This window comes from the organism of the source record quoted next, unplaced genomic scaffold (genome assembly GCF_019419815.1).
Source record: "Pyrus x bretschneideri cultivar Hongxiangsu unplaced genomic scaffold, Pyrus_bretschneideri_v1 Contig57, whole genome shotgun sequence".
NCBI classification, from domain to species: Eukaryota; Viridiplantae; Streptophyta; class Magnoliopsida; order Rosales; family Rosaceae; genus Pyrus; species Pyrus x bretschneideri.
The window spans coordinates 2,121,579-2,144,583 of NW_025999795.1; the positions used below are offsets into that span (position 1 = coordinate 2,121,579).

Below are 23,005 nucleotides of genomic sequence, written 5' to 3' on the forward strand. Positions count from 1 at the left end.
GCATTAATATACATCTATCTATGGGCTAGTGGCTGCCCTGCCGGCATTAATATACATCTATCTATGGGCTAGTGGCTGCCCTGCCGGCCAAGGTCCATCCTCCATCGATGTGGAAATTCATTCTTCATACATTTTTTTATGTGTGATAAATTTTCAAGGCTAACAAGTAGACAATATAACGAAGTGATGTAAAGCACATGTAACCATTGGGCTAACACGTGTGACAACATATTCTAATATCATGAAGAAAATTTAAATTTCACGACAAAACCAATTAACAATATGAAAAATAACCTAGCTTATATACAATATTTTCCCTCCTTCCGGAATTTTATTCTCAACAAAAGAAACAAATACTAACAGACAGTCAAACCGACCCTTTTCCTTTTTTAGGGCAAGCACGCATCATGAGGTGGGGAAGGAGATCTTCTTGTCCATAGAACTATCATCCTATTTCTACACCATTGATTCATTTTCCACAGCTTAGCTTTAGAGGTTCGATTGTATTTTACTATCATCCTGCATGTGTGAATGGAACGTAATCAATCGATTGATTGTTTTGGTCGGAAAGATAAGATTACACGTTTTAACCCGACGTAAGATAGACAAGTCAACTCTCGACGACTAATACTGAAAGGAATTATTAGTAATATTACATGGTTGAAGTTTTCTATACGTAAAAAATATTCAACTCATTAAATATGTGCATAATCCCATTCGTATTAGCTATAATCGTCATCTTTTAGGGTTTTAGCCATGATGTATATTAGCCATTCTAAACCACACAAAAACTGCGTTTTCTACACTCCACGGCTGACGTAGCCGCACTTGCAATTACTAGACGTTGATGGGGGCAGTAAAGGTAATTTACGTGGCTGTGGACCACTGGCAGTGGGGCAGGTTTATATTTTTGGGAATCCATATTTAGTAAGTGAGCCATGCGTAAGTTATGCAACATTTGAAGGTTTTATGAGAAATAATAAAATCTAGATAGGAAGTAGGCCATGAGTAAGTATTTTAAAAAAAAAAAAATTCGCCAATTGCATTGATTCGAATTTTAATTTACTTTTTGTTGACTTTATACATTGATAAATTTTGAAAGAGAGAAATTTTTCAATATGTCTACAATATGCGATAATACATTATATGTTATTATGCAAGTAGGAAAAAAAAAAGTTAAGTGGTTGTGAGCATTACACTGTAGCTGAATGAGTGTGACTTAACCTATATGTGTTTGTCTAAGTCTAAATTAGAGATAAAAAAATGTGCTACACAAATTTTAAATATTAATAATAATTAATGTATTGGTAATGCTCACCAGGATAGGATCCTCTTCGGATCCCTGCTCTAGGGATCCCCGGGGATCCTTTAATCACCAACGTTCAATAAAAGAGGAACGGTCAGGATTCATTTGATTTGTTTTTTTTTTTTTTCTCTTTACAGAACTCCCTCTTTCTTTTTCATCATCTTCTTCACCCTCTCTCAATCCTCACCTTCTTCTCTTCACCGTTTCCAGTAAGACCAAACACTACCATGTGCTAAATGCTATTTTTTAGGTTTTATTCCTCCTCCAAACTCAACCCAGCCCATGCTAAATGTGTAGGCTAAAAGCTAAAAGCCAAACAAAAGCCAAATTTCCCCAAGATTTAGCCCAAAAAATGGTGTGGGCACCACCAGCGGAACCCCACCCACATAGGCATGTCTCTTAGGATTTATTGAATCTAACAGTTGAGATCGAATATAATCAAATCTAACGGTAAAAAAAAAATCTAACGGCCCAAATTTAAATCCAACGGCTAAAATAATTTAAAAAATTATTTAACTCAAAATTCACCCAAATTTAGTGATTTTTCAATATTTATCGGAATTTAAATATTTTTAGGTTAAAATGTTCATACAATTAAATTATGATAGTGTACATAATTTTTTTTAAATTACTTTAAAAGAAATATTAGTTTAAATTTATTTTTTAATAATCTCAGGCTAAAAAAATTTAGGCTACAAGGGTTGAAGCAAAAAAACTGTTTCTAGGCTAAAACTTAAATTTTCTGGATTAAAAATTTTAAGTTTTAGCCCATGAGTTGAAGATGGTGTAAATCAAGGTTGCTTGTGTGACATTTTTCTCTCTCCGTTCTATTTTGCTTCTCAATGTCACCTTCCCCTCGCCTCCTGCATCTCATATTTCAAAACAAGTATATTTGTTGGTCTCAAGCAGAAAATCAATCAAGCCAACTCATTAAACACCCCAAAACCCGATCTTTACCCCCGTCCTCCATCCCTAATCCCTACTTCTTTTCTTCACCCAACAAAAAACGCCCATAAACCCAGAATTTTTTTTTATATACGATTTTTTTTGTATTTTCCAGACACCCTTATAACCCATGAATTAAATTTTCCAAACAGCCACGTAATGGATTGCAAGGAGGAAGAAAAAATTTGTCAGATTTCGTGTTTGATGTGGAACCATGAAGGGAGGAAAAGGAGAAAAATAGTTTGGATCGATCTTCGCTTGAGCCGTCTCACGAAGATCGGAACTCGAAGGCTCGAGGAGCAGCCCCTAAAAGGGAGACCATGGATACGGCGTGCTCGTCACTGCAGTGTTGAAAGAGAAGGGAGAGAGGTGGATGTTTTGATGCGAAATTGGGTTCTAAGCTTTTTGATGGAAAAAATAGAGACAGGGGGGAGAGGAAAGAGAGAGACTTTTTTTATGTTAAAACTATTAACAGAAAATGGATTATTAGCCGTAGGATATCATCTAACGGCCACGAAATGATTGATCCGGAAGCTCCGCTATGAAGGTTCCGGCGAGGACCCGAGCCCATGCTCACCAGTACTACTTCGAAATGGTGACCTAAAACGGTCTCGAAAAAATTTAGGGAACCTTTTTGTTTGTTCGGACAAAGGTTCTCTTCTAGTATACAACCAACACTTAGAAATCCATGCATACGATGAAAGTAGTGCTTCAGGTTGGTTTTTTATGCATGTCTGAAAACTAAAGAATCTGATCAAGGAAGAGAGCCGCCCTGTAGCTTGTTCATATGCAATTCCAGTACGTTGCCTTTACTCTACTTTCTATAGAACTAAGGCCCCACCTCTTCGATTTGTAATTTGTAATAAGACTTTCATCGGTTGCTCGCTAAATAAAAGATAGAAGATAAGACACATTTATAATTTGATTGTCTGTAGTTTTTACATATCAGCCACTTTACTGTCCATTAATCCCGCACCAAGTGTCATATAAAGATTGGCTGCAAGACCGAAGCCTGCAAGTCAATGCTGATCTTGAAATTTGAGGGTATCAACTCCCTTATAAATACCATGTGCAATATCACTAACTCACTAAGCTGTGCAACTTCCTAGAACTTGCTCCAAATTAAGCTTAGCAGCTGAGAGAGAATGCAGATTTTTTATTGCTGTCTTTGTCTCCCCCTTCAAACTTAATACCGAAACATGGAGACAAAAGTACTCTCCTCCGGAATCATATACACCAACTTGCCGGAAAGCTATGTCAGACCAGAATCCGACCGGCCTCACTTGTCCGAAGTCTCCGAATGCGAAAACATTCCCGTTATTGACCTGGCTTCTCCCAACAGAGCCCAAACTGTGCAGCAAGTTGGCGATGCCTGCAAATATTATGGTTTTTTTCAGGTACCTTCCTATATCATTAACTAGGATCTTATTTATATGGATCGATCCCTATCTCACTTTAGTTAAGATACAAGATATTGCGAAACTCAACAACCGCATTTTTCACAAACCCAGTACATGTACATATGTGTGCGTACATATTTCTTGATATTCGAGTGATATCGGTGCTAGGTTATTAACCACGGGGTGTCAACGGAAGGAGTGGAAAAAATGGTAGGGGTGGCCAATGAGTTTTTTAACCTTCCTCTGGAGGAAAAGTTGAAGCTGTACTCAGAAGACCCCTCAAAAACCATGAGACTTTCAACAAGTTTTAATGTAAACAAGGAGAAGGTTCATAACTGGAGAGATTATCTTCGCCTCCATTGCTATCCTTTGGACAAGTACGTTCCTGAGTGGCCCTCCAATCCTTCGTCCTTCAGGTACGTCTCTCTCTCTCTCTCTCTCTCTCTCTCTCTCTCTCTCTCTCTCTCTCAATTATTTGTCTCTCTCTCAGATATGCATCAGACACCATTGGTATATTATTATTTACGTTGCTTTCTATCATATATAATTCATAGTGTACTACATACAAGGTTCTAAAAGGCGACGGCGGGCTGGGGCCTAACGCCTAGACGGCTAGCAGAATGGGCGTCTAGACGAACTAGACGGATTTAAGTAAATTTATTGTATTTCGTGTAAATAAGTGTCTGTTTATACTTAAATATATGTAATTTCATCATAAACTAGAAAATAGAATATCATATATATTATGAAGTACCGGAACATAATGAAAACATGAGGAGCAAACATATAATGTGTGTTTATTTAAGTATTCAATAAATCTCTTACAATTTATTGGAAACAATAAAACGCAAAAGGAAATTTATTTATTTTCTATCTAAGTGAGTTGCAACCGAGGCAGTGTCTAGGCGGGTGGCTAGGCTGTTTGGACAGGCTAGGCGGGTGTTTGCAGGTCTATGCACCATTTCTTAATTTTCAAATGCTTAAGCATTAATCGAAACGGTGGCCAGCCGCCTAGGCAGCACTAGGTGGGGTTTTTTTAGAACATTGACTACATATATGATATATCGTATAGGTCTTTAATAAAATAAGTATTCCATTAGAAAATAATTAAAGTGCAAAAAATTTACATCATCTTTTTCATGACATGTGACATGCTTATCTAATATTTGAACTCCTGAGAAGGCTCATCGATTACGTCTATTACAAGAAATTTTATAATCAGAAAATTTTTGATCTATTCTTTTCATATTCTAAAATACTAACTTGGAGACATTTTGAAACTTTAAAATCTCTTTCTGTACATTGAAAAGCGAAATATTACAAAAGGAACTAGATAGATTCAGTCAGGCGTAATTTGTATAATTTTTAGTTTATAGAGTTTAGCTAGGTTTCTAGGGTTTTCTAAACAATGTTTAATTATCAAAATTAGTTTTCTTTATACATAAATTTATATATAATTTTTATGTTGCTTTGCTAATGAGTAGTTTCTAGTTACATATGCTCCTAGTAGTTTCTTAAGAATAAATGAAAATAATTAGAGTAGTTTAGTCGGCAGTAGTTGTGGCCATTTCTGATTATTGTAGGAGGAAAATGGATGCATGTTGACTTTGTCAGAGTCGAATCGGGCTCGATCAACGGCGGTGGGTAGGTGTCGGATGATATTTTAATTTGAGACGGGCCGACCTACATGTTACGCATTTGAAAATCTACCCGTACGAGAGTCATGGCTGATTGACGGTGATTGCGGCATTTTCAGGGCAGGAAAGGGGAGATCCCAGCCGTTGATGCATTTTGGTTCGGTTTATAATATAGTGGGGTAGTGACGTAAAGGCTTATTCAGCGTTGACGTAGGCAGTATGGATCATGTGGTTGATGAGTGATTGGCTACGTGTAAAAGCAGCACGCAACCAATTTAATTTAACTTAATTTAATTTTCTTCATAATCCAATATGATGTTTCCAAAAGAAAAAACAAATCTAATATGATTCAATTTTATAGAGTGATACCGTGGCAGTGCATTGAACTTTGCACGAGACTAGTGCGAGAGTCGAATCGAGATGTTGACGTATTCTCGACTCGATTCGAAAAAAGACTTATGAAACAGAAACGTTTAAATAAAGATGAAAATCCTATCACGTTTTGTTATGTATTTTAATTTTCTTTTAATTTTTTTCTTACATAAAAATATGGTTTAAGATATATTTACATGTTTTTTATGTGCTTGGAACACGGGCATAGTCGCTATATGTTACTATACAAAGTGAAGAAATACTTAAAAAATTAACTTTTTTCACTTTATAATAAACTATTCCGCATTATAAAACATTGAAAATTATTTCCTCGTGTCTGGTTTTGTCTTCCGTGGCCTTTCTTCAAGTTGATACTGAGTCAGCATTGGGCCATCGAAACTTGTCGTGTCCAATGCGTGGGGTTTTATTTGTCCGTGTAGCTAAATAGTATTAAAATTCAAGGGCATGGTCCACGGGTTACCAAAAAAATAACAGAAAACTAATGAAAATAGTTTGAAAATTTTGAGTTTTAATGAAAAATTGTTGTAAATGAATAGTATCATAATTGATTTTTAAAAATAAAAATATGATTTTTCAAAATAAAAATATGATTTTTCGTTAATAAACAGTATCAGAAGCTTTTCGTTTTCCAAAAATTAATTGTCATTAACAAAAATCTTCTTTTAATTAATCTTTTTTGGACCGGTTCAGACCGAAATTGGGTTTGGTTTGCTCTTTCAATCTCTTACATTAATTCTTGTGAGCTGCAGGGACACTGTGAGTAATTACTGTAGAGAGGTTCGAGAACTCGGATACAGATTAGAGGAATTAATATCAGAAAGTTTAGGGCTGGAGAAAGATTACATAAGGAGCACATTGGGCGAGCAAGGACAGCACATGGCGGTGAACTTTTACCCGCCGTGTCCGCAGCCCGAGCTGACTTACGGGCTGCCAGGCCACACCGACCCAAATGCCCTAACAATTCTGCTCCAAGACCTTGGAGTTGCTGGCCTTCAAGTTCTCAAAGATGGCAAATGGGTTGCTGTCAGTCCCCAACCCAATGCCTTTGTCATTAACATTGGTGACCAATTACAGGTAACATATAATCCAAAAGATTTCTCTGAATGACGTCTATTCTTCTTAAAGGTTGAATGTTTTGAAGAATACCACTTGCGATCAATTTTATTAACTTTAATCATATCCGTCAAGAGAGTTGATTACATAGGTAAAAATTGCACTTTGGAGTTTCGATTTTTTATTATAGGTATCAGATTATTTATTCAAACTCGAATTTTATCCAATCATTAATTTACACCCTAAAACAAGCAACCATAGTAAGAAGTTCAATCAAAGTTAAAGACAATTGAAGAAATGAGGCTTTCTCATCGAGACGATTCTTTAAGCATATCCACATAATAATTAGCATACTATACCTTAAAATTGAAACCGTAAAATATGATTATTTGCATGTATATCAACCATTGCCATAAATGAAATAAAATTAAGTTAAATAAAATTGATTGCAAATGATATTATTGATTGGTGCAGGCTCTAAGTAATGGGATTTACAAGAGTGTGTGGCATCGTGCCATTACCAATACTGAAAGAGCAAGGCTCTCAGTAGCTTCATTCCTCTGCCCACAAGATGATGCTCTGATAAGCCCAGCAAAAGCTCTCACAGAGGATGGATCTGCAGCCATGTATAGGGGCTATACCTACACTGAATATTATAAGAAGTTTTGGACTCGGGACCTGGAGAAAGACCATTGTTTGGACCTTTTCAAGACTCAGCAGCAGCCTTAGCCTCATCAAACATACGTGCGTTTGTTTATTCAATACTACTGTGTAGACACACAAAACTAACCGTATTATTGATGTTTTCTCTAATTGTATGTTGAACGTACATGTCACATCCCTGCCCGGGACGGATCACTTTCCGGGTCTGCTCCACCACCGTAACACGATATTGTCCGCTTTGGGCTTACCATTCCCTCACAGTTTTGTTTTTGGGAACTCACGAGTAACTTCCCAGTGGGTCACCCATCATGGGATTGCTCTAGCCCCCTTCTCGCTTAACTTCGGAGTTCCTACGGAACCCGAAGCCAGTGAGCTCCCAAAAGGCCTCGTGCTAGGTAGGGATGAGAATATACATATAAGGATCACTCCCCTGGGCGATGTGGGATGTTACAATCCATCCCCCTTAGGGGCTCGACGTCCTCGTCGGCACACACGCGACCAGGGTTAGGCTCTGATACCAATTTGTCACATCCTGGCCCGGGACGGATCACTTCCCGGGTCCGCTCCACCACCGTAGTACGATATTGTCCGCTTTGGGCTTACCGTTCCCTCACGGTTTTGTTTTTGGAAACTCACGAGCAACTTCCCAGTGGGTCACCCATCATGAGATTGCTCTAGCCCCCTTCTCGCTTAACTTCGGAGTTCCTACGGAACCCGAAGCCAGTGAGCTCCCAAAAGGCCTCGTGTTAGGTAGGGATGGGAATATACATATAAGGATCACTCCCCTAGGCGATGTGGGATGTTACAGTACAAGTGATAGAGAATTCATAATAATACGGTCGGTTTTTTGAATCTAAAGGATTACTCGTAATATATTTGTTGCTTTTCTAATTATGGCTTCTCATGGCAGGTAGGAATGCTTCTGTAATTTTGTTGATTTAATTTCTTGATCATGGTATCAGTTTGAATGAACATCATAAATAATAATTTCCCAGCTTCGTCGTGAATAATAATGTCTGTCATTTTATTATCCCCTTCTTGCCATTTTCTCCGTTTTAGAGCAACTCCACTGTGGTGGATTGCTCGAGGGACAGGCCAGAGAAAAGGGCCCGAGGCCCTGTGGATTCGCTCCAGCATGAAGGAGCCCGAGTTGACACGCCCCGACCCCGATATTCCTCGAATACCAGGATAGGCACGTGCTGGCCGACACCCGAAGGTGACGAAAGCCATTTATTGAGTGCAAATGTTGAAAACAAGAGATAAATAAGGGTTATAAATATAAAAGAATAATGAATATGCAAATAAGAACCGTGTTCAGAGCACACCACTAATCTAGAACACTAAAAGAAAATAATATAAACTTGAATGAAACCAAGGAGTGGGTCCTACACCAAAAGGACTCGAAGATGCCGATGCGGAAGTGCCTGGACGTCGGGATTGTATGCCTCGATTCTAAGTCCTGAAGGGGGCGCAAAACAAACATGAGTGGACCAAGTTGATATATATATAATAAAACAGTTATCAACATACTAACCCCCAGGTTTTATTAAAATACATATATATAATGATAAACATAGGTTTTCCGAAACCTAGCATGTCGTGCAATGTCTCAAATCATAATTCGCATAAATAATAAACACTAGTGAATGTCCGATATAACACTTCAGGCCCCATGCCGGCTCCCCGTCTCTGAGCACACAGTCAGAGGAAAATACACTTCAGGCCCCTTGCCGGCTCCCCGTCTCTGAGCAGACAGTCAGAGGAAAACACACTCCAGGCCCTATGCCAACACCAAACCGTCGCCCAGGACGGACCGGATCTATCCCTACGTCCCGTAGCGGAAAGGACCACTAGGTAGGTATAAAACCAGTGAACATACATATATTGAAAATCAACTTCATAGTATAGTCATCCATCATCTATACTATAAAGAGGTGTTCTAAACATGTTCTAAATATCATATCGTCATCCATCAGATATTCTACAAGAACATGGGTTATAGGAAAAATAGTAATAATTCAAACTAGCCTCAGTAAGCATGTTATCTCGTAAAACGTTTCATAAAACATAATCGTAAAGTCATGCTTTTCATGTATGCATTTCTACTATTAAAACATGCATTTTTAGAAGGGGTCCACTCACAGTACTTCGCCGTCGAAAAGCCACGCCATCTAGCAAAGAAGGAAACGCCACAGATAATCGCCCCTAAGCACATAAACGGTACATTTAGTCAAACTCTACTCAAACGGTTGAATTTGGGAAAACGGACATCGGAAACGGGTTCAGGACGTCGAAATTAGCCTAGAAGGGGTCCCGCACGAAAACCGAAAAAGTCAACCCGGAGGTCAAAGTCAACGTTGACCGTTGACCGGTCAAAGTCAACGCTGACCGTTGACCGGGTCAACGGTCAACGGGTCAGGGTCAACGGGTCAGGTCCGGGTCAGGGTCAACGGGTCCGGGTCCGGGTCCGGGTCAACGGGTCAGAGCCACGGGTTTGGGCTTTAGGGTTTGGGTTAGGGTAAATGGGTTTGGGTATTGGGTTTGGACTTGGGTTGGATCCGGGTTGGGCCTAAGGGTTTGGGTCTAATGGGTTTAGGGTTAACGGGCCAGAGGCCCTAAAACAAACGGCCCAAAGGCCTAATTACAAAGGGTGTTGGGTTGGGCTGCCCAGGTTTTGGGCTTGGCAGGAAAGGCCCAAAGGCCTTGGGTGTTCGCCGGAGTCCAAAGAGGGAGAAGGCCGGATTTCGACCGGAGAATTCCCAAGCTCCGTTGGAGCTCAAAACTCAACCAAAACATGTCATTCAATATACCAAATTGAAGCCCCGAAGGTAAGGAATCGAAATATACCCTTGGTTCCCGTCATTGTGGCCGGAGTTGGCCGGAAAACAGCCTGGAAGCCACGGTTGTCCGCCGGAAATTGGTTAAGATTCAAATGTGCATAACTTCTTCAATACTCAATGAAATTACGTGAAACAAAAAGGAAAGTTGTAGTACTCAGCGAGACGAAGAGATTGATACCTCGCACGCCGGCCAACTCGCCGTGGTTTGGCCGGAAATCGCCTCGAAAGGGACGGTGCTCGCCGGAAAACTGGGAAATGTCTCCCGAGGTGGTTTCTTCGTGGTTTGACGTCCAAAACACCACCACGGGGTTAGGAAAGAGTTATAGGCGTGGGCATGGGTGTGTGTGTGTGTGTGTTTCACGGGGAAGAAGAAGAGAGAAATGGGGGAGTTTCGAAGGAAAGGAAAAGGTGCAGACAAAACAAAACAAAAGAAAGGAAAAGAAGAAGAAAGAAAAAGAAGAAAGAAGAAAGGAGGGACACGGCAGAGGGGGGACAAAACAGGGGGTGGGCCCCTCGGGCTCACCAATTAAGGCTCAAAAACAATTTTAAAATGGAAAGTATCCCCCAAACTTAGTGAAAATACAAAAATACTCATTTTCTTACGTAAATCCCGAGACGGGTTCTTACACGAGTGGAGGTGGAGGCCCGAGCTCCAGGGCTGTGAAGAATTGCCAGCCCGAGTGGATGTGATGATAGGGCTGACGTCAGCCTGGCATCAGGCCATTTTTTTAATTTTTTTTGTCAGGCGCGTCCACCCCACTCGTGAGTGAGGGCACGTCACCCGACATAATTTAAGAAAAAGCAGCCAACTTTTCAGATTGAAATTTTATAGTTGGGAAGCCACGTGGCTTCCCACGGTCCATTCGATCTCAACGGTTCTTTAACTTGGACTGTTCGATGTCAACGGAAAAAAAAATAAAAAAAATCTTATTTAATATCAACCGTTCGATCTGAGATCAACGGTCGATATTAATATGCTTTATAAATAAATAAATAAAAGAAAAAATAGTTTTAAAATCCGAAAAGAATAGTTGAATAAAAATTAAAAAAAAATTGTAAAAAATCTGAATTTTTTTTTTAAAAAATTGTTTTTACTTTTCTATAGAATCTTCTCATTATCATCTACCTTACACCACAATTTCATATTTTCTCAACTACTTTCAATCACATTCCTATCTTTCTCTCAAAGTTTCAATCCAATTTTTTTCAACAAAATGACTACTGATGCAGGTGGCGCAACGAGAACGATTAAAAATCTTATCTGAAATTACAAATAAAATTATTTTATATTATTTAATAATTTTTCCGATAATGACATGTGGCGCAACGAGAACGATTAAAAATCTTATTTGAAATTACAATTAAAATTATTTTGTATTATTTTATAAATAAAAAAAATACTAATATTTTATTGCCTATTGCCAGGGCTATTGGTGCAACGGTAGAGATGCAAAAGACGATTACTGTTCACTGGGTGGATAGCATAGTGTATTGCCTGAGGGGTGGTTTCACACGGTGGAGTTGCTCTTCGGAGAGTTTGTGTATGAGCGGCTGTATGCCAAACCTTATTACAGGTAGGTTTGCGTGATGAGAAAATACATGGAGTCCTGATTTTGTGTTTGTGGCAGTACATACATCTATCTGTTGTACAACAAATTTTCTCATTTGTACGACTCATTTGGGAGTGATTTAAAAATGTCTAGTTTCACTACGAATTGTTGGTTTCATAAAAAGAGGAGGAAGGATATCATGGTTTTTTTTTTGTTGTATTAATTTATAACATTTTTAATTAATAAATATTTATTCATCGCGTGGCATTCACATCAGTAGAAAAATTTAAGCCCAATGTTGTACTTGTTAATTAACAAAATTTCTAAAAGTAGGCGGTACATTGCAACATAATACAAAGTTCAAATGGTAAATAATACAAATGAAAAGTTCATGTGGTAGATGCACACACAGACAAAAGTGCATATAGTATTTGCGTAAATTCCTCCATTTTTTTTTGTATAACTTATGAAAGCCTACCTATGGTGAAAAATCCACATGCGATCACCATATAAAAAACCAAAGCAATATGAATACAGACGTTATCATACCAAAGCCAAAGTTATATTCAATTCTTCTTAAGAAGTTCAATGACATAGGTATTGAATGCAGGGCACATGACTCGGAAGCCTTGGAAACCAGATCCTTTAGCCAAGGCCTCGAACTCCTCCTCCGTTCTCTCTTTTCCGCTAGGGCTGTTGGTTAACATGATCAGGTCGTGATGGGCAACTACCTTGGCGGCAAGGTTACTGGTCGGGGCTACCTGAAGAATGCACTCCGCAAGAATCACCTTGCCGTTATCAGGAAGCGCAGCATAGCAGTTCTTCAAAATCTTCAAACAATGCTCGTCACTCCAGTCGTGACATACACACTGTAAGATTGCAAACACAATTTTAATATTAGCTCCATATATATTAACCATCCAAGCATGATCTTATCAGAAATTGTTATTAGCATTACAAGTAGTCATCGACTTTATTTTTGATAAATCATATATAACTCGCCTTCATGAAAATTGCATCTCCTTTTGGAACACTTCCAAACATGTCTCCTCCAACGTGCTCCACACCTGTATCCAAATCCATAGATCTCAAACTCATTAGGAAAAATGATAAATAGTACATGCATATTTTTTTTAATACAAGCAAATATTGCAGGAGAGGAATCGAACACAAGTTTTTTTTCTTAGCCAATTGAGCTACAACCATAATTGTAAATGAAGAATCTACCAGGATATTGGGGGGCATCTTTGATGACATGAGGCAAGTCGAAGTTAATGCCCTTAATCGAAGGGTACTTGGAGACGATCATGTTAACGACAGCACCGGTGCCACCACCAACATCAACAACGGATGTGAGGCCCTCAAAGCCCTTGTAGGTCTCAAGAATTTTCTTCATGGTAATGGTGGAGATGTCAGCCATTGCCCTGTTGAAGACCTTGTTGAATCTTGGGTCAGTGCCATGGTACTCAAAAGCAGTCATTCCATAGGCCTTGTTGAAGGGAATCCCTCCTTCAAGAACTGCATCTTTCAGGTGGTACCTGCAGAAACCCAAACATACATGTCAGACTCACAACCAAAAGCATATATTATGTGTAAAAGAAAACAATATGCCAATGGGTCAGTAACGGTCATGTGGGTTGGCCCATATGGGTTTATACTACAATTGCAAGGGCACAAGGTATATTGGACTGAGCAATTGGTAAAGCAATAAACCTTTGTATCCGAGTTAAATTTTAACTTCTAACATTTTATTAAACTACTATAATTTATGAGAAAGAAATTCAAATTTATAATTTATGAGGAAGAACTTCTGACATTTTAGTAAACTGCTTTTATGAGTAAATTTTATATTATATATTTTCACTTTTAGTTCTGCCCAATCCCGGTTTCTTGATCGCTTTGGTTTTAGAGGGATTAGGTTTCATGTCTCCTCTTTTTTTCTTTATTTCATTCTCGTTTTTTGTTTTTAGAATGGTAATGTTTATGTCCCCTCTTCTTTTTCGTGTATTCCTTGTTATTGTCTTTGTTTTTTGAGGGGTAAGGTTTATGTTCCCCCTGACTAGGTGTAACTTATTTTTTCGTTATCAATAAAATTTCTCTCGTACCATCGAGGTTTCCCAAAAAAAAAAAAAAAAATGTGTCAATGAAAAAACACACGTCATTAGTTAATAAGTAATGTTATTCATACTATATTTTTATACCACATTTTCATACTACCTTAAGTGGCATCTGATGTGGACAACCACATCATTTGAAAAATTTGCAAAACCCAAGGAAATGAAGGAGAAAGGCTCCTCGTATACCACAATCATAATTTAATTAACTAGTTTTTCTTAATTATTAGTTATTAAATAATGAACTAAATTTAAAAATATGATTAATTCAAATGATGTGGTTGTCCACATCAAATACCACCTAAGGTGGTATGAAAATGTGGTATAAAAACATAGTATGAATAGCATTACTCTTACTTAATTAACCTAACTCACATTGTAATTACATTTTTATGATGAAAAGAACAAGGGTGGTAATCGGGGGTAGTGCTCTACGCACTCTTTTTACTTCTTACACATTTTTATTAATTTTTGTCTATTAATTTTTTTAATTCATTTGATCCAACAATCAGAAATTGAGAAGAGTATATAAAAACATAAAAATAAATGTATGCAAAGCATCACCCATCATAAAATAGGTCACCAGAAATCACTCATCGTATGCCGTTCATATCTTTTCGAGTACGAGGCATATGTTGTCAATTTGTTCTTCCATTAATCGGTCCTCTCCAACGCCTTCTGCCTTTTATGCCACACAAGTCCAAAGGTATAGTAAATTCGACTATATTCTAACTTTAGTTTGATGTACTTATGAATTAATGTTGAGACTCAACTAACCAAATCGAACAACTGTAACATGTCACGTGGTAATAATTGGTCATTTCTTTGTTAATTTGAAATTTCGATTTTATTTGAAGGTTTAAAACGTAATGGGATTTGCCACTTAATACTACGATCTAGTAGTATTCTTTTTCATTTGTAAGTAAGATGTCTTAGATTTGATTCTCACTAAAGGCGAATTCAAATCACATTATTGCTAGCCCATTGTAAGATTAAGCCCACCCTCTCCCCTTAGTGTAGATAATATCGTTTGTTCAAAAAAAAAAAAACATAATGGGATTTGCCACTTAAAAGGCGAATTTGAACCACATTATTATTAGTCCATTATAAAGCTTAACCCACTCCTCTACCTTGTAGATAATATCGTTTGTTAAGAAAAAAAATGTAATGAGATTTTGTCTCCAAAACAAATGTTGCAAGGACTTTTTCTTTTTCTTTTTTTGAACAACCAATATTATTTATACTAAGGGGGAAAGGGCAGGCTAAGCCTCACAATGAGGTAGCAATAATGTAGTTCAAATTCTCTTCTGCTGAGAATCGAACCTAAGACCTCTCACTTACAAGTGAAGATAAATACCATTAAACTGTAGTATTAAATGGCGCAAAGATTTTAACTCTAAACAACACAAACAAAAAAATGAAACGGCTTCCATCTAACGGGACTCTAAAACTGTGAACCCCCACACACCAAACCGGCCAAAGGTAACAGTAGCATTTTATGATTGTATTATGATCAACCTAGCTATTTAAATCCTATTAATTAATGTTTGATAATGATCAAATTAAGATGATAAATTAAGAAGAATGGTAAGTACCAGCTCTCAACAGGGACCTTGTCCAGGTTCATGAGGCAGAGAGAAGCAATAGAAACACCATCCTCATTCGTTGTCAGGAACTTGCAGACAGGGCCGAGGCCGTACAGCCGCTCGACTTTGCCATCCTGAAGCGTGCGGAGGGAGTAAGTGAGGATGGAGTAGCTGGCCAGGAGGCGCAGCATGCGGTCCAGCATGACGGGGGCGTCAGGGTTCTTGGTCGGCAACTGCGAAGATAAGTCCGCCGGAGAGACGAAAACGCCAGGCCCGGCTTTCGCCATAATCTCAAGGAGGTCGAGCTCGATGGCTGCCTTGAGCACCATGGGGAGAACGGAGACGCTGGCTAGCTGCATGGCGAAGAGGCTGGCTTCTTCGTCGGAGACTTGGGTTGGAGTCATCTGAGTCTCTCCAGTTGAACCCATTTTTTTGATTTTGGTATTGGCTTTGTCGGTTGAGAGAGACAGAGTAGCGAGGGTGGAGGAGAAGGCTGTGCTAAGTGGCAATATATTGATTTATTTGCTCACTCACCACCATTGATGCGGTAGTACCAAGGCGTCAACCACCCATGCAGGCCCCGACATAAAAGGCCGGCCTTGAGGGTAGCCGAAGTAGGTGCCTGCCTAAGGCTTCCACTTCGAAGGGGTCCCAAATTTTTTTAAAATATATAAAAATAAATTTTATAATTAAAATTCAATAAAAATATCAAAAAAATAAAAATATAATAGGCTATTGAAAAAGAATTGGTTGAAAAATTAGATTATGTAAACTTAATTAGTACATTTGCGTCTAAAAGCACGAAAATATAATATTTGTATATTTTCTTCTTTTGATATTAATTATATACTTTTTTTATGCATTTAGTGATTTTTTTACACGTATCAATATATTAAAAATTGAGGGTTAGAGAACTCTAGAAACCCACTTTGAAGGCTCACCTACGTCCCCCAAATTCTTAGGACCGGCCCCGCCGACATGCCTATAGCATTTTGTTTTATTATTTTATGTGTGTGCAGTAAGAGTTCATACGAATCATATACCCAATATGATTATTTGAAAACTTTGTACTTGAGTTTGTTAGGAGTATCCATCGTTATATTTGAGTTATCGAGTTTGATTCTATCTTAATATCTTGTATGGATAATACTTAAGGCCCACTAATGAGTACCTCATATACTTGTTTTTTGATTTGACTGAATCAAAGATGTCATGTGTTCTTTATTTTTTAAAGCACAAAAAATGTAAATAACATGTCTATTATTTTTTAAAACAATAAAGCACGTGTTAAAATATCATTGAGCCAAAATAAAAAGTATGTGTATAGAGTACTTACTAGTGAGTATCTAATTATTATCCTAAAGAAATATAATGAAATTAAATAATAAATTAATGATTAACAAATCCAAACTTTATATAAAAAGTGTTGGGTTTCTTCAGTATAGTGTTGTACTTAATGTCGTTGTAATATTTGACGGATAATACTTGGATGCTCATTAGTGAGTGCTCACCTTTTAATTTTGTCCAATTATATTTTAGCATATATTTATTTGTTTTATAAAATAATGGACATGTTATTAATATTTATTGGGCTTTAAAAAATAAAGAACACATGGAATACACATTCGAGGCCGTACAGCCGCTCGACTTCGTGCAGCGTGTGGGGGGGAGTAAGTGAGGATGGAGTAGCTGGCCAGGAGGTATAGCATGCGGTCCAGCATGACGGGCGCGTCAAGGTTCTTGGTCCGCAGCTGCGAATCTAAGTCCGCATGAGAGACGAAAGCGCCGGGCCCGGCTTTCGCCAGAATCTCGAGGAGGTCGAGCTCGATGGCTGCCTTGAGCACCATGGGGAGAACGGAGACGCTGGCTTGCTGCATGGCGAAGAGGCTTGCTTCTTCGTCGGAGACTTGGGTTGGAGTCATCTGAGTCTCTCTGGTTGAACCCCTTTTTTTGATTTTGGTATTGGCTTGGTGGGTTGAGAGAGAGAGAGAGATGTGGTAGTACCAAGGCGTCCACCACCCATGGAGGCCTTCAGGGTTCCAAATTTATAGGTAATTTAGTCAAAGGGGTCCCAAATGGGGTTCCAAATTTTTTTTTAAATATATATATACATAGGTAAATTTTTACAATTAAAATTCAATAAAAATATCAAAAAATAAAGTCATAGGCAATTGAAAAAGAATTGGTTAAAAAAATTTAGATTTTGTAAACTTAATTTGTACGTTTGCTTCTAAAATCACGAAATTATAATATTTAATTAATGTTTCTATATATTTCTTCTTTTAATGTTGATTTTAGTGATATTTGATATAGAAATAAACTTTTTCATGTATTTAGCGATTTTTTTTACACATCAATATATAAAAGAATGCAGCTGAAAAAAGGAATGAAAATTTCATTACTCCACCATAGCACGATATTGTCCGCTTTGGGCCCTAACCACGCCCTCACGGTTTTGTTTCTAGGAACTCACATGAGAACTTCCTAGTGGGTCACCCATCTTGGAATTGCTCTCGCGCGAACTCGCTTAACTTCGGAGTTCCTACGAAACCCGAAGCTAGTGAGCTCCCAAAAGGTCTCTTGCTAAGTAGAAATGAGAATATAGCTTACAGGATCCACTCCCTTAGACGATGTGGGATGTTACAAATGTAACCTTGTACATATATGTTGTAATATTTTTCACACAACAATACAAAGAGTTACATGGTATCAAAGCAACAAAATCACTTTCTTATTATTTTTTTGTAACATATGAAAACCTACTTATGGTGGAAAATCCAGGTACGGATACACGATCACCATATAAAAAACCAAAGCAATATAAATGCAGATGGTAGCATACCAAAGGGAAATTATATTCAATTCTTCTTAAGAAATTCAATGGCATAGGTGTTGAAAGCACAGCACACGACCCGAAAGCCTTGGAATCCAGATCCCTTAGCCAAGGCCTCAAACTCCTTCTCCGTCCTCTCTTTTCCGCCGGGGTTGTGAGCTAACATGATCGCGTCGATATGGACAACTCCCTTGGTGGCAAGGCTACTGTCCGGAGCCACCGGAAGAATGCACTCAGCAACAATTACCTTCCCATTGTCTGGGAGCGCAGCATAGCAGTTCTTCAAAAATTTCAAGCAATGCTCGTCACTCCAGTCATGGCATATCCACTGTAAGATTGCATACAGGATTTGATATTAGTTCCAAATATATTGAGCAACTAAGCTCCTATAAGAAATTAATATTAGCACTACAACATAATCATCGGCTCTTTTTGGATAAATAATAACTCACCTTCATGAAAATTGCATCTCCCTTTGGAACACTTACAAACATGTCTCCTCCAACATGCTCCACACCTATATTCAACATCCATTGACCTCATAATCATTAGGAAAATTGATAAGTAGTACAAACATTATTCTTACAATAATATTAGGGGAGGAGGAAATCGACCTTGAGGGATTGAATGTAAAGGTAAATGCTTTAAAGTAATTAGGCAACTAACATTATCAGAAATGAAGAAAATACCAGGATATTGGGGAGCATCTTCAATGACATGAGGCAAGTCGAAGTTAATGCCCTTAATCGAAGGGTATTTAGAGACGATCATGTTAAGGACAGCGCCGGTGCCACCACCAACGTCAACGATGGATGTGAGGCCCTCAAAGCCATTGTAGATCTCAAGAAGTTTCTTCATGGTAATGGTAGAGTGGTCAGCCATTCCCTTGTTGAAGACCTTGTTGAATCTTGGGTCAGTGCCATGGTACTCAAAAGCGGTCATTCCATAGGCCTTGTTGAATGGGATACCTCCTTCAAGGACTGACTCTTTCAAGTGGTACCTGCACAAGCCCAAAACTAGCATGCATGACTCATTTCTGTTTAAAGCTCAATCTACAATAACTAAGTACGAGCAATCTTGTGAGCTGGGCCAACCCACCTACCACGTGTTTCAAGGCACGCATAACTCACAATAATCAAATAGGATTATTAAGGATGTTAGATTTTCAAATTAAATTGTGTCATTAATAGGAATGAACATGTTTATCAACGTTTAAGTAATAAATCAATAATTAACTTTTAAATAATTTAATTTTCAAAATTTAATCTATAAATGAAGTTTTCCTAACGGTACTCAGTCAAATAATATGGTTTGTTGAAAGTAGCATCCACTTAGATTCCAATATAAATTATCATTTCTGTGATAAAAATGAGACAGAGACCCTCTGGCTAATTGATGTAACCTCCATCGGCTCTGTATAGAAGAATAAAATAGTTAAAATATAGAGTTGTACTAAGGAAAAAGATTGATAAGAAATAAACGTGTAACATCGAAACACTCTGGTGTGGTTGGTAAAGTGGGGGTACCAAATTTCCACCCAATTTTGTTTAAGTTGTAATCATGAAACAGTTGACCAGTCGTCGTATAGACTAGGAAAAAGTTACAAGTTAAATAACATAAAAATTGATGATTTAATTATTACTTAGACTTTGATAAACATGCTCATTTTATATTGATGATACATTATTTAGTTTGTAAATTTTGCCTAAAAATTTGATCTCCCTAAAACTCTAACAAGAAGTCAATTTTGAATCATGTCCGTCCCCGACCGCCTAATCGGCCAAAAGTAATTGAGTAATGCTAAGGAGACTAAATTTGAAGATTAAATTTGCAAACTAAATGATATGTCACCTATAGGAATGAGCACGTTTATGAAAGCTTAAGTAATAAACCAATCATTAACTTTTATGTCCTTTAGTTTATAAATTTAGTCTTCTTAGCATTACATACAATAACAGGAACAAAGAAGAACACATTAGGAAAAAATAGAGAACAATCACATATTCAAGCCATAACTCACAGTTAGAACGTAACATTTTATGAATATTGTATTATGGTCAACCTATTTCAACCCCATTATTTAATGTTTGTTAACGATCAAATTAAGATGATAGATAAAAAAGAAGAACGGTAGTTACTAGTTACCAGCTCTCCATAAGGACCTTGTCCTGATTCATGAGGCACAGAGAACCAATGGAAGCACCATCCTCGTTCTTTGTCAAGAACTTGCAGACGGGGCCGAGGCCGTACAGCCGCTGGACTTTGCCGTCGGGAAGTGTGCGGAGGGAGTAAGTGAGGATGGAGTAGCTGGCCAGGAGGCGCAGTATGCGGTCCAGCATGACGGGGGCGTCGGGGTTCTTGGTCGGCAGCTGCGAAGCTATGTCAGCCGGAGAAACAAAAGCGCCAGGCCCGGCTTTTGCCATGACCTCGAGGAGGTCGAGCTCGATGGCCGCCTTGAGCACCATGGGGAGAATGGAGCCGCTGGCTAGCTGCATGGCGAAGAGGTTGGCTTCTTCGTCGGAGACTTGGGTTGGAGTCATCTGAGTCTCTGGGGTCGAACCCATTTTTCGGATTTGGTGTTGGTGTTGATGGAGAGAGAGAGAGAGAGGAGGAGGAGTAGGACTGATGGTGGAAGAGATGGTGTGTGCTAAGTGGTAATATATATGCTTTTCCTTGCTCACCCACCACCATTGCTGTGCAAGCAAAGGTATCCACCACCCATGCAGGGCCCACATGCGTCCCACACGTCTTCACCTTTTATAAAGGTAATTAAAATAATTTCAATTCTTTATCTGGTTTTGTTTTGTTTTATATTTTTTTAGGAGGGTGTGTAGTCGGAATTCACACTCAATATAAAGGATTTGTATAAGCTTTGTTAGATTAGTTGTTTAATTAAGAGTATATATTTAATTTGTGTTTGGTTTTTCTCCCCTTAATATTGTTGTTTAAAAAGAAATATGCATAATTTACAAAACCAAACTTTCCTATTACAAAGTACAATTTTTCTTCGAATGCTATACTCAAGGTCAATGGGTTGCCTACCACATCATTCCACTATATAGTATACATCACCAGTTCGAGCATAAGCATGCAATAAAAAATAAATAAAACTAATGAAAATGATATAAAAATTTTGAGTTTTAATGTTAAAGTTCTCTAGTTTTTTTACCCATTGGATTGAAGGGTTTACTTTTTTGTCATATTTTTTTGGAAACTTTAACGAAAAGCTCCCGATACTGTTCACTTTAATGAAAAACCACATTTGTATACTAAAAAATCAATCATGTTACTATTCACTTTACTCTTTATTTTGTCCTTATCGTTAAAACTCGAAGTTTTCAAGTTATTTTCATTAATTTTCCTAAAATACTAGGCAAGTTTTTCTACATAAATACAACACGACAAGGGATAATTGGAGAAAAGAATAGTGAATTGTCCATCTGAAGTCCTTCTAGCTGGTGATAGAGCATAAATTTACAATAAGGTCGTTATTATTTATTTATTTTTAATAGTGTGTGAAATGATTTTAATCTTCAATTTTCTCTTTAGTTGATTCGGCAAATTTTATAAGATGATAAAAAGGACAACAATGTTTTATAGCATTGAATGTTGAGTGGTCAAACATTAACACGTTTCATATGAGTCCTTGTAGGATTCTTCTCGTAGGATTCTTGATCAAGCATCATATTTTCTTCAAGCTTGAATGGTAACATATATTGATTGAGAGACTTTTAGCCAAAATGAACCATAAGATTGGTATAAGTCCTTATTCTAGTCCCTGACATTGAAAATCAATAGAAGTGGTCCCTGAGTTTGTCTCCTGTAAATCACTTTGGTCATTCTGTGAAAAATATGTCAATATCATCGTTAAATGAAGGAGCTGGTTTGACTCATCATTAAAAAGGTGGTTATGTGGTCGTCCATGTGACAATTTTAATGAGGATAGTGACAGATTTTTCACAAAATAAAATAATTTACGATGAACAAACTCAAAAACCACTTCTATTGATTTTCATTATTAAGGATCAAATTGAGGATTAGGCTAATTTCAAACATCATTTTGCCTAAAAGCCATGATTTGGATGATATCATTGTCATGGTTTGTGTCATCGTGACTCATCCATGATGTATGAAAGGGATCGGTATTTCTATTGGAAATTTACAAATAAGAACAAAAATAAAAAACAAGAGTGTGACAATTTAATAAGGAGCTGGCCTGGTATCTTATAATATGCTATTACCTAAGCTGCGGTGCAAGATCAAATCAGTTGGTGAGTGGAACCTATCAATATCCATTTCCAAATGTTTAAATACTTGACCTAATTTATATAAATATGGTTGTGTTACTTAGAAGACACCAATTATGCCTTCTCCATAATAATTCAGGTATTGTATTATTGAATTCTTCAACTCCACTTAAGCTGAAAGGGTCTAAAACATTTAGTTCTCATGCCTCATTGAGACATCATTCGCACATATGAACTCTGTGAGTAAGTTGATTATCATCGTTCTTGTTTTGTGAGTTTTACATGCATAAACAGTTTGAATCAGTTTAAATATGTACTATACGACGTCAACTTAATTAATCTACGAAAATTCAGAAAAAGAAAACAGTTTAAACATAGACATCGAATCTTACTTCATATTAATGTCAATAGTAGTTGCTCAAATTAATTAATTAACAA

General features: G+C 37.7%; 3 protein-coding genes across 5 annotated transcripts; 1 reads left to right on the forward strand and 2 right to left on the reverse strand.

Annotated features, from left to right (window-relative positions):
- Positions 1–3,328: 3,328 nt before the first annotated feature.
- LOC103943353 (protein DOWNY MILDEW RESISTANCE 6) lies at positions 3,329–12,063 on the forward strand. 3 transcript variants are annotated; one of them, XM_048571137.1, is made up of 5 exons: positions 3,329–3,648; positions 3,820–4,067; positions 6,431–6,755; positions 7,209–7,478; positions 11,663–12,063. In XM_048571137.1, the coding sequence occupies exons 1-4, from the start codon at positions 3,451–3,453 to the stop codon at positions 7,461–7,463; spliced, it is 1,026 nt and encodes a 341-aa protein (XP_048427094.1). In that variant the 5' UTR covers positions 3,329–3,450; the 3' UTR covers positions 7,464–7,478; positions 11,663–12,063. The 3 variants fall into 3 exon arrangements, with proteins under 3 accessions (XP_048427094.1, XP_048427093.1, XP_009351913.1); XM_048571136.1 differs by lacking the exon at positions 11,663–12,063 and adding an exon at positions 8,308–8,404; XM_009353638.3 differs by lacking the exon at positions 11,663–12,063 and having other exon boundaries at positions 7,209–7,552.
- Positions 12,064–12,189: 126 nt separating this feature from the next.
- LOC103943506 (caffeic acid 3-O-methyltransferase-like) lies at positions 12,190–16,117 on the reverse strand. The gene is made up of 4 exons (XM_009353817.3): positions 15,497–16,117; positions 13,015–13,325; positions 12,790–12,854; positions 12,190–12,656 (listed from the first exon to the last, which is right to left on the reverse strand). The coding sequence occupies exons 1-4, from the start codon at positions 15,913–15,915 to the stop codon at positions 12,354–12,356; spliced, it is 1,098 nt and encodes a 365-aa protein (XP_009352092.2). The 5' UTR covers positions 15,916–16,117; the 3' UTR covers positions 12,190–12,353.
- Positions 16,118–18,186: 2,069 nt separating this feature from the next.
- On the reverse strand, positions 18,187–20,950 carry LOC103943352 (caffeic acid 3-O-methyltransferase). Its single transcript, NM_001302317.1, is given in 4 exon segments — positions 18,187–18,648; positions 18,773–18,837; positions 19,010–19,320; positions 20,466–20,950. Coding segments are annotated over 4 exon segments (1,098 nt in total). The 5' UTR covers positions 20,885–20,950; the 3' UTR covers positions 18,187–18,345.
- Positions 20,951–23,005: the final 2,055 nt, after the last annotated feature.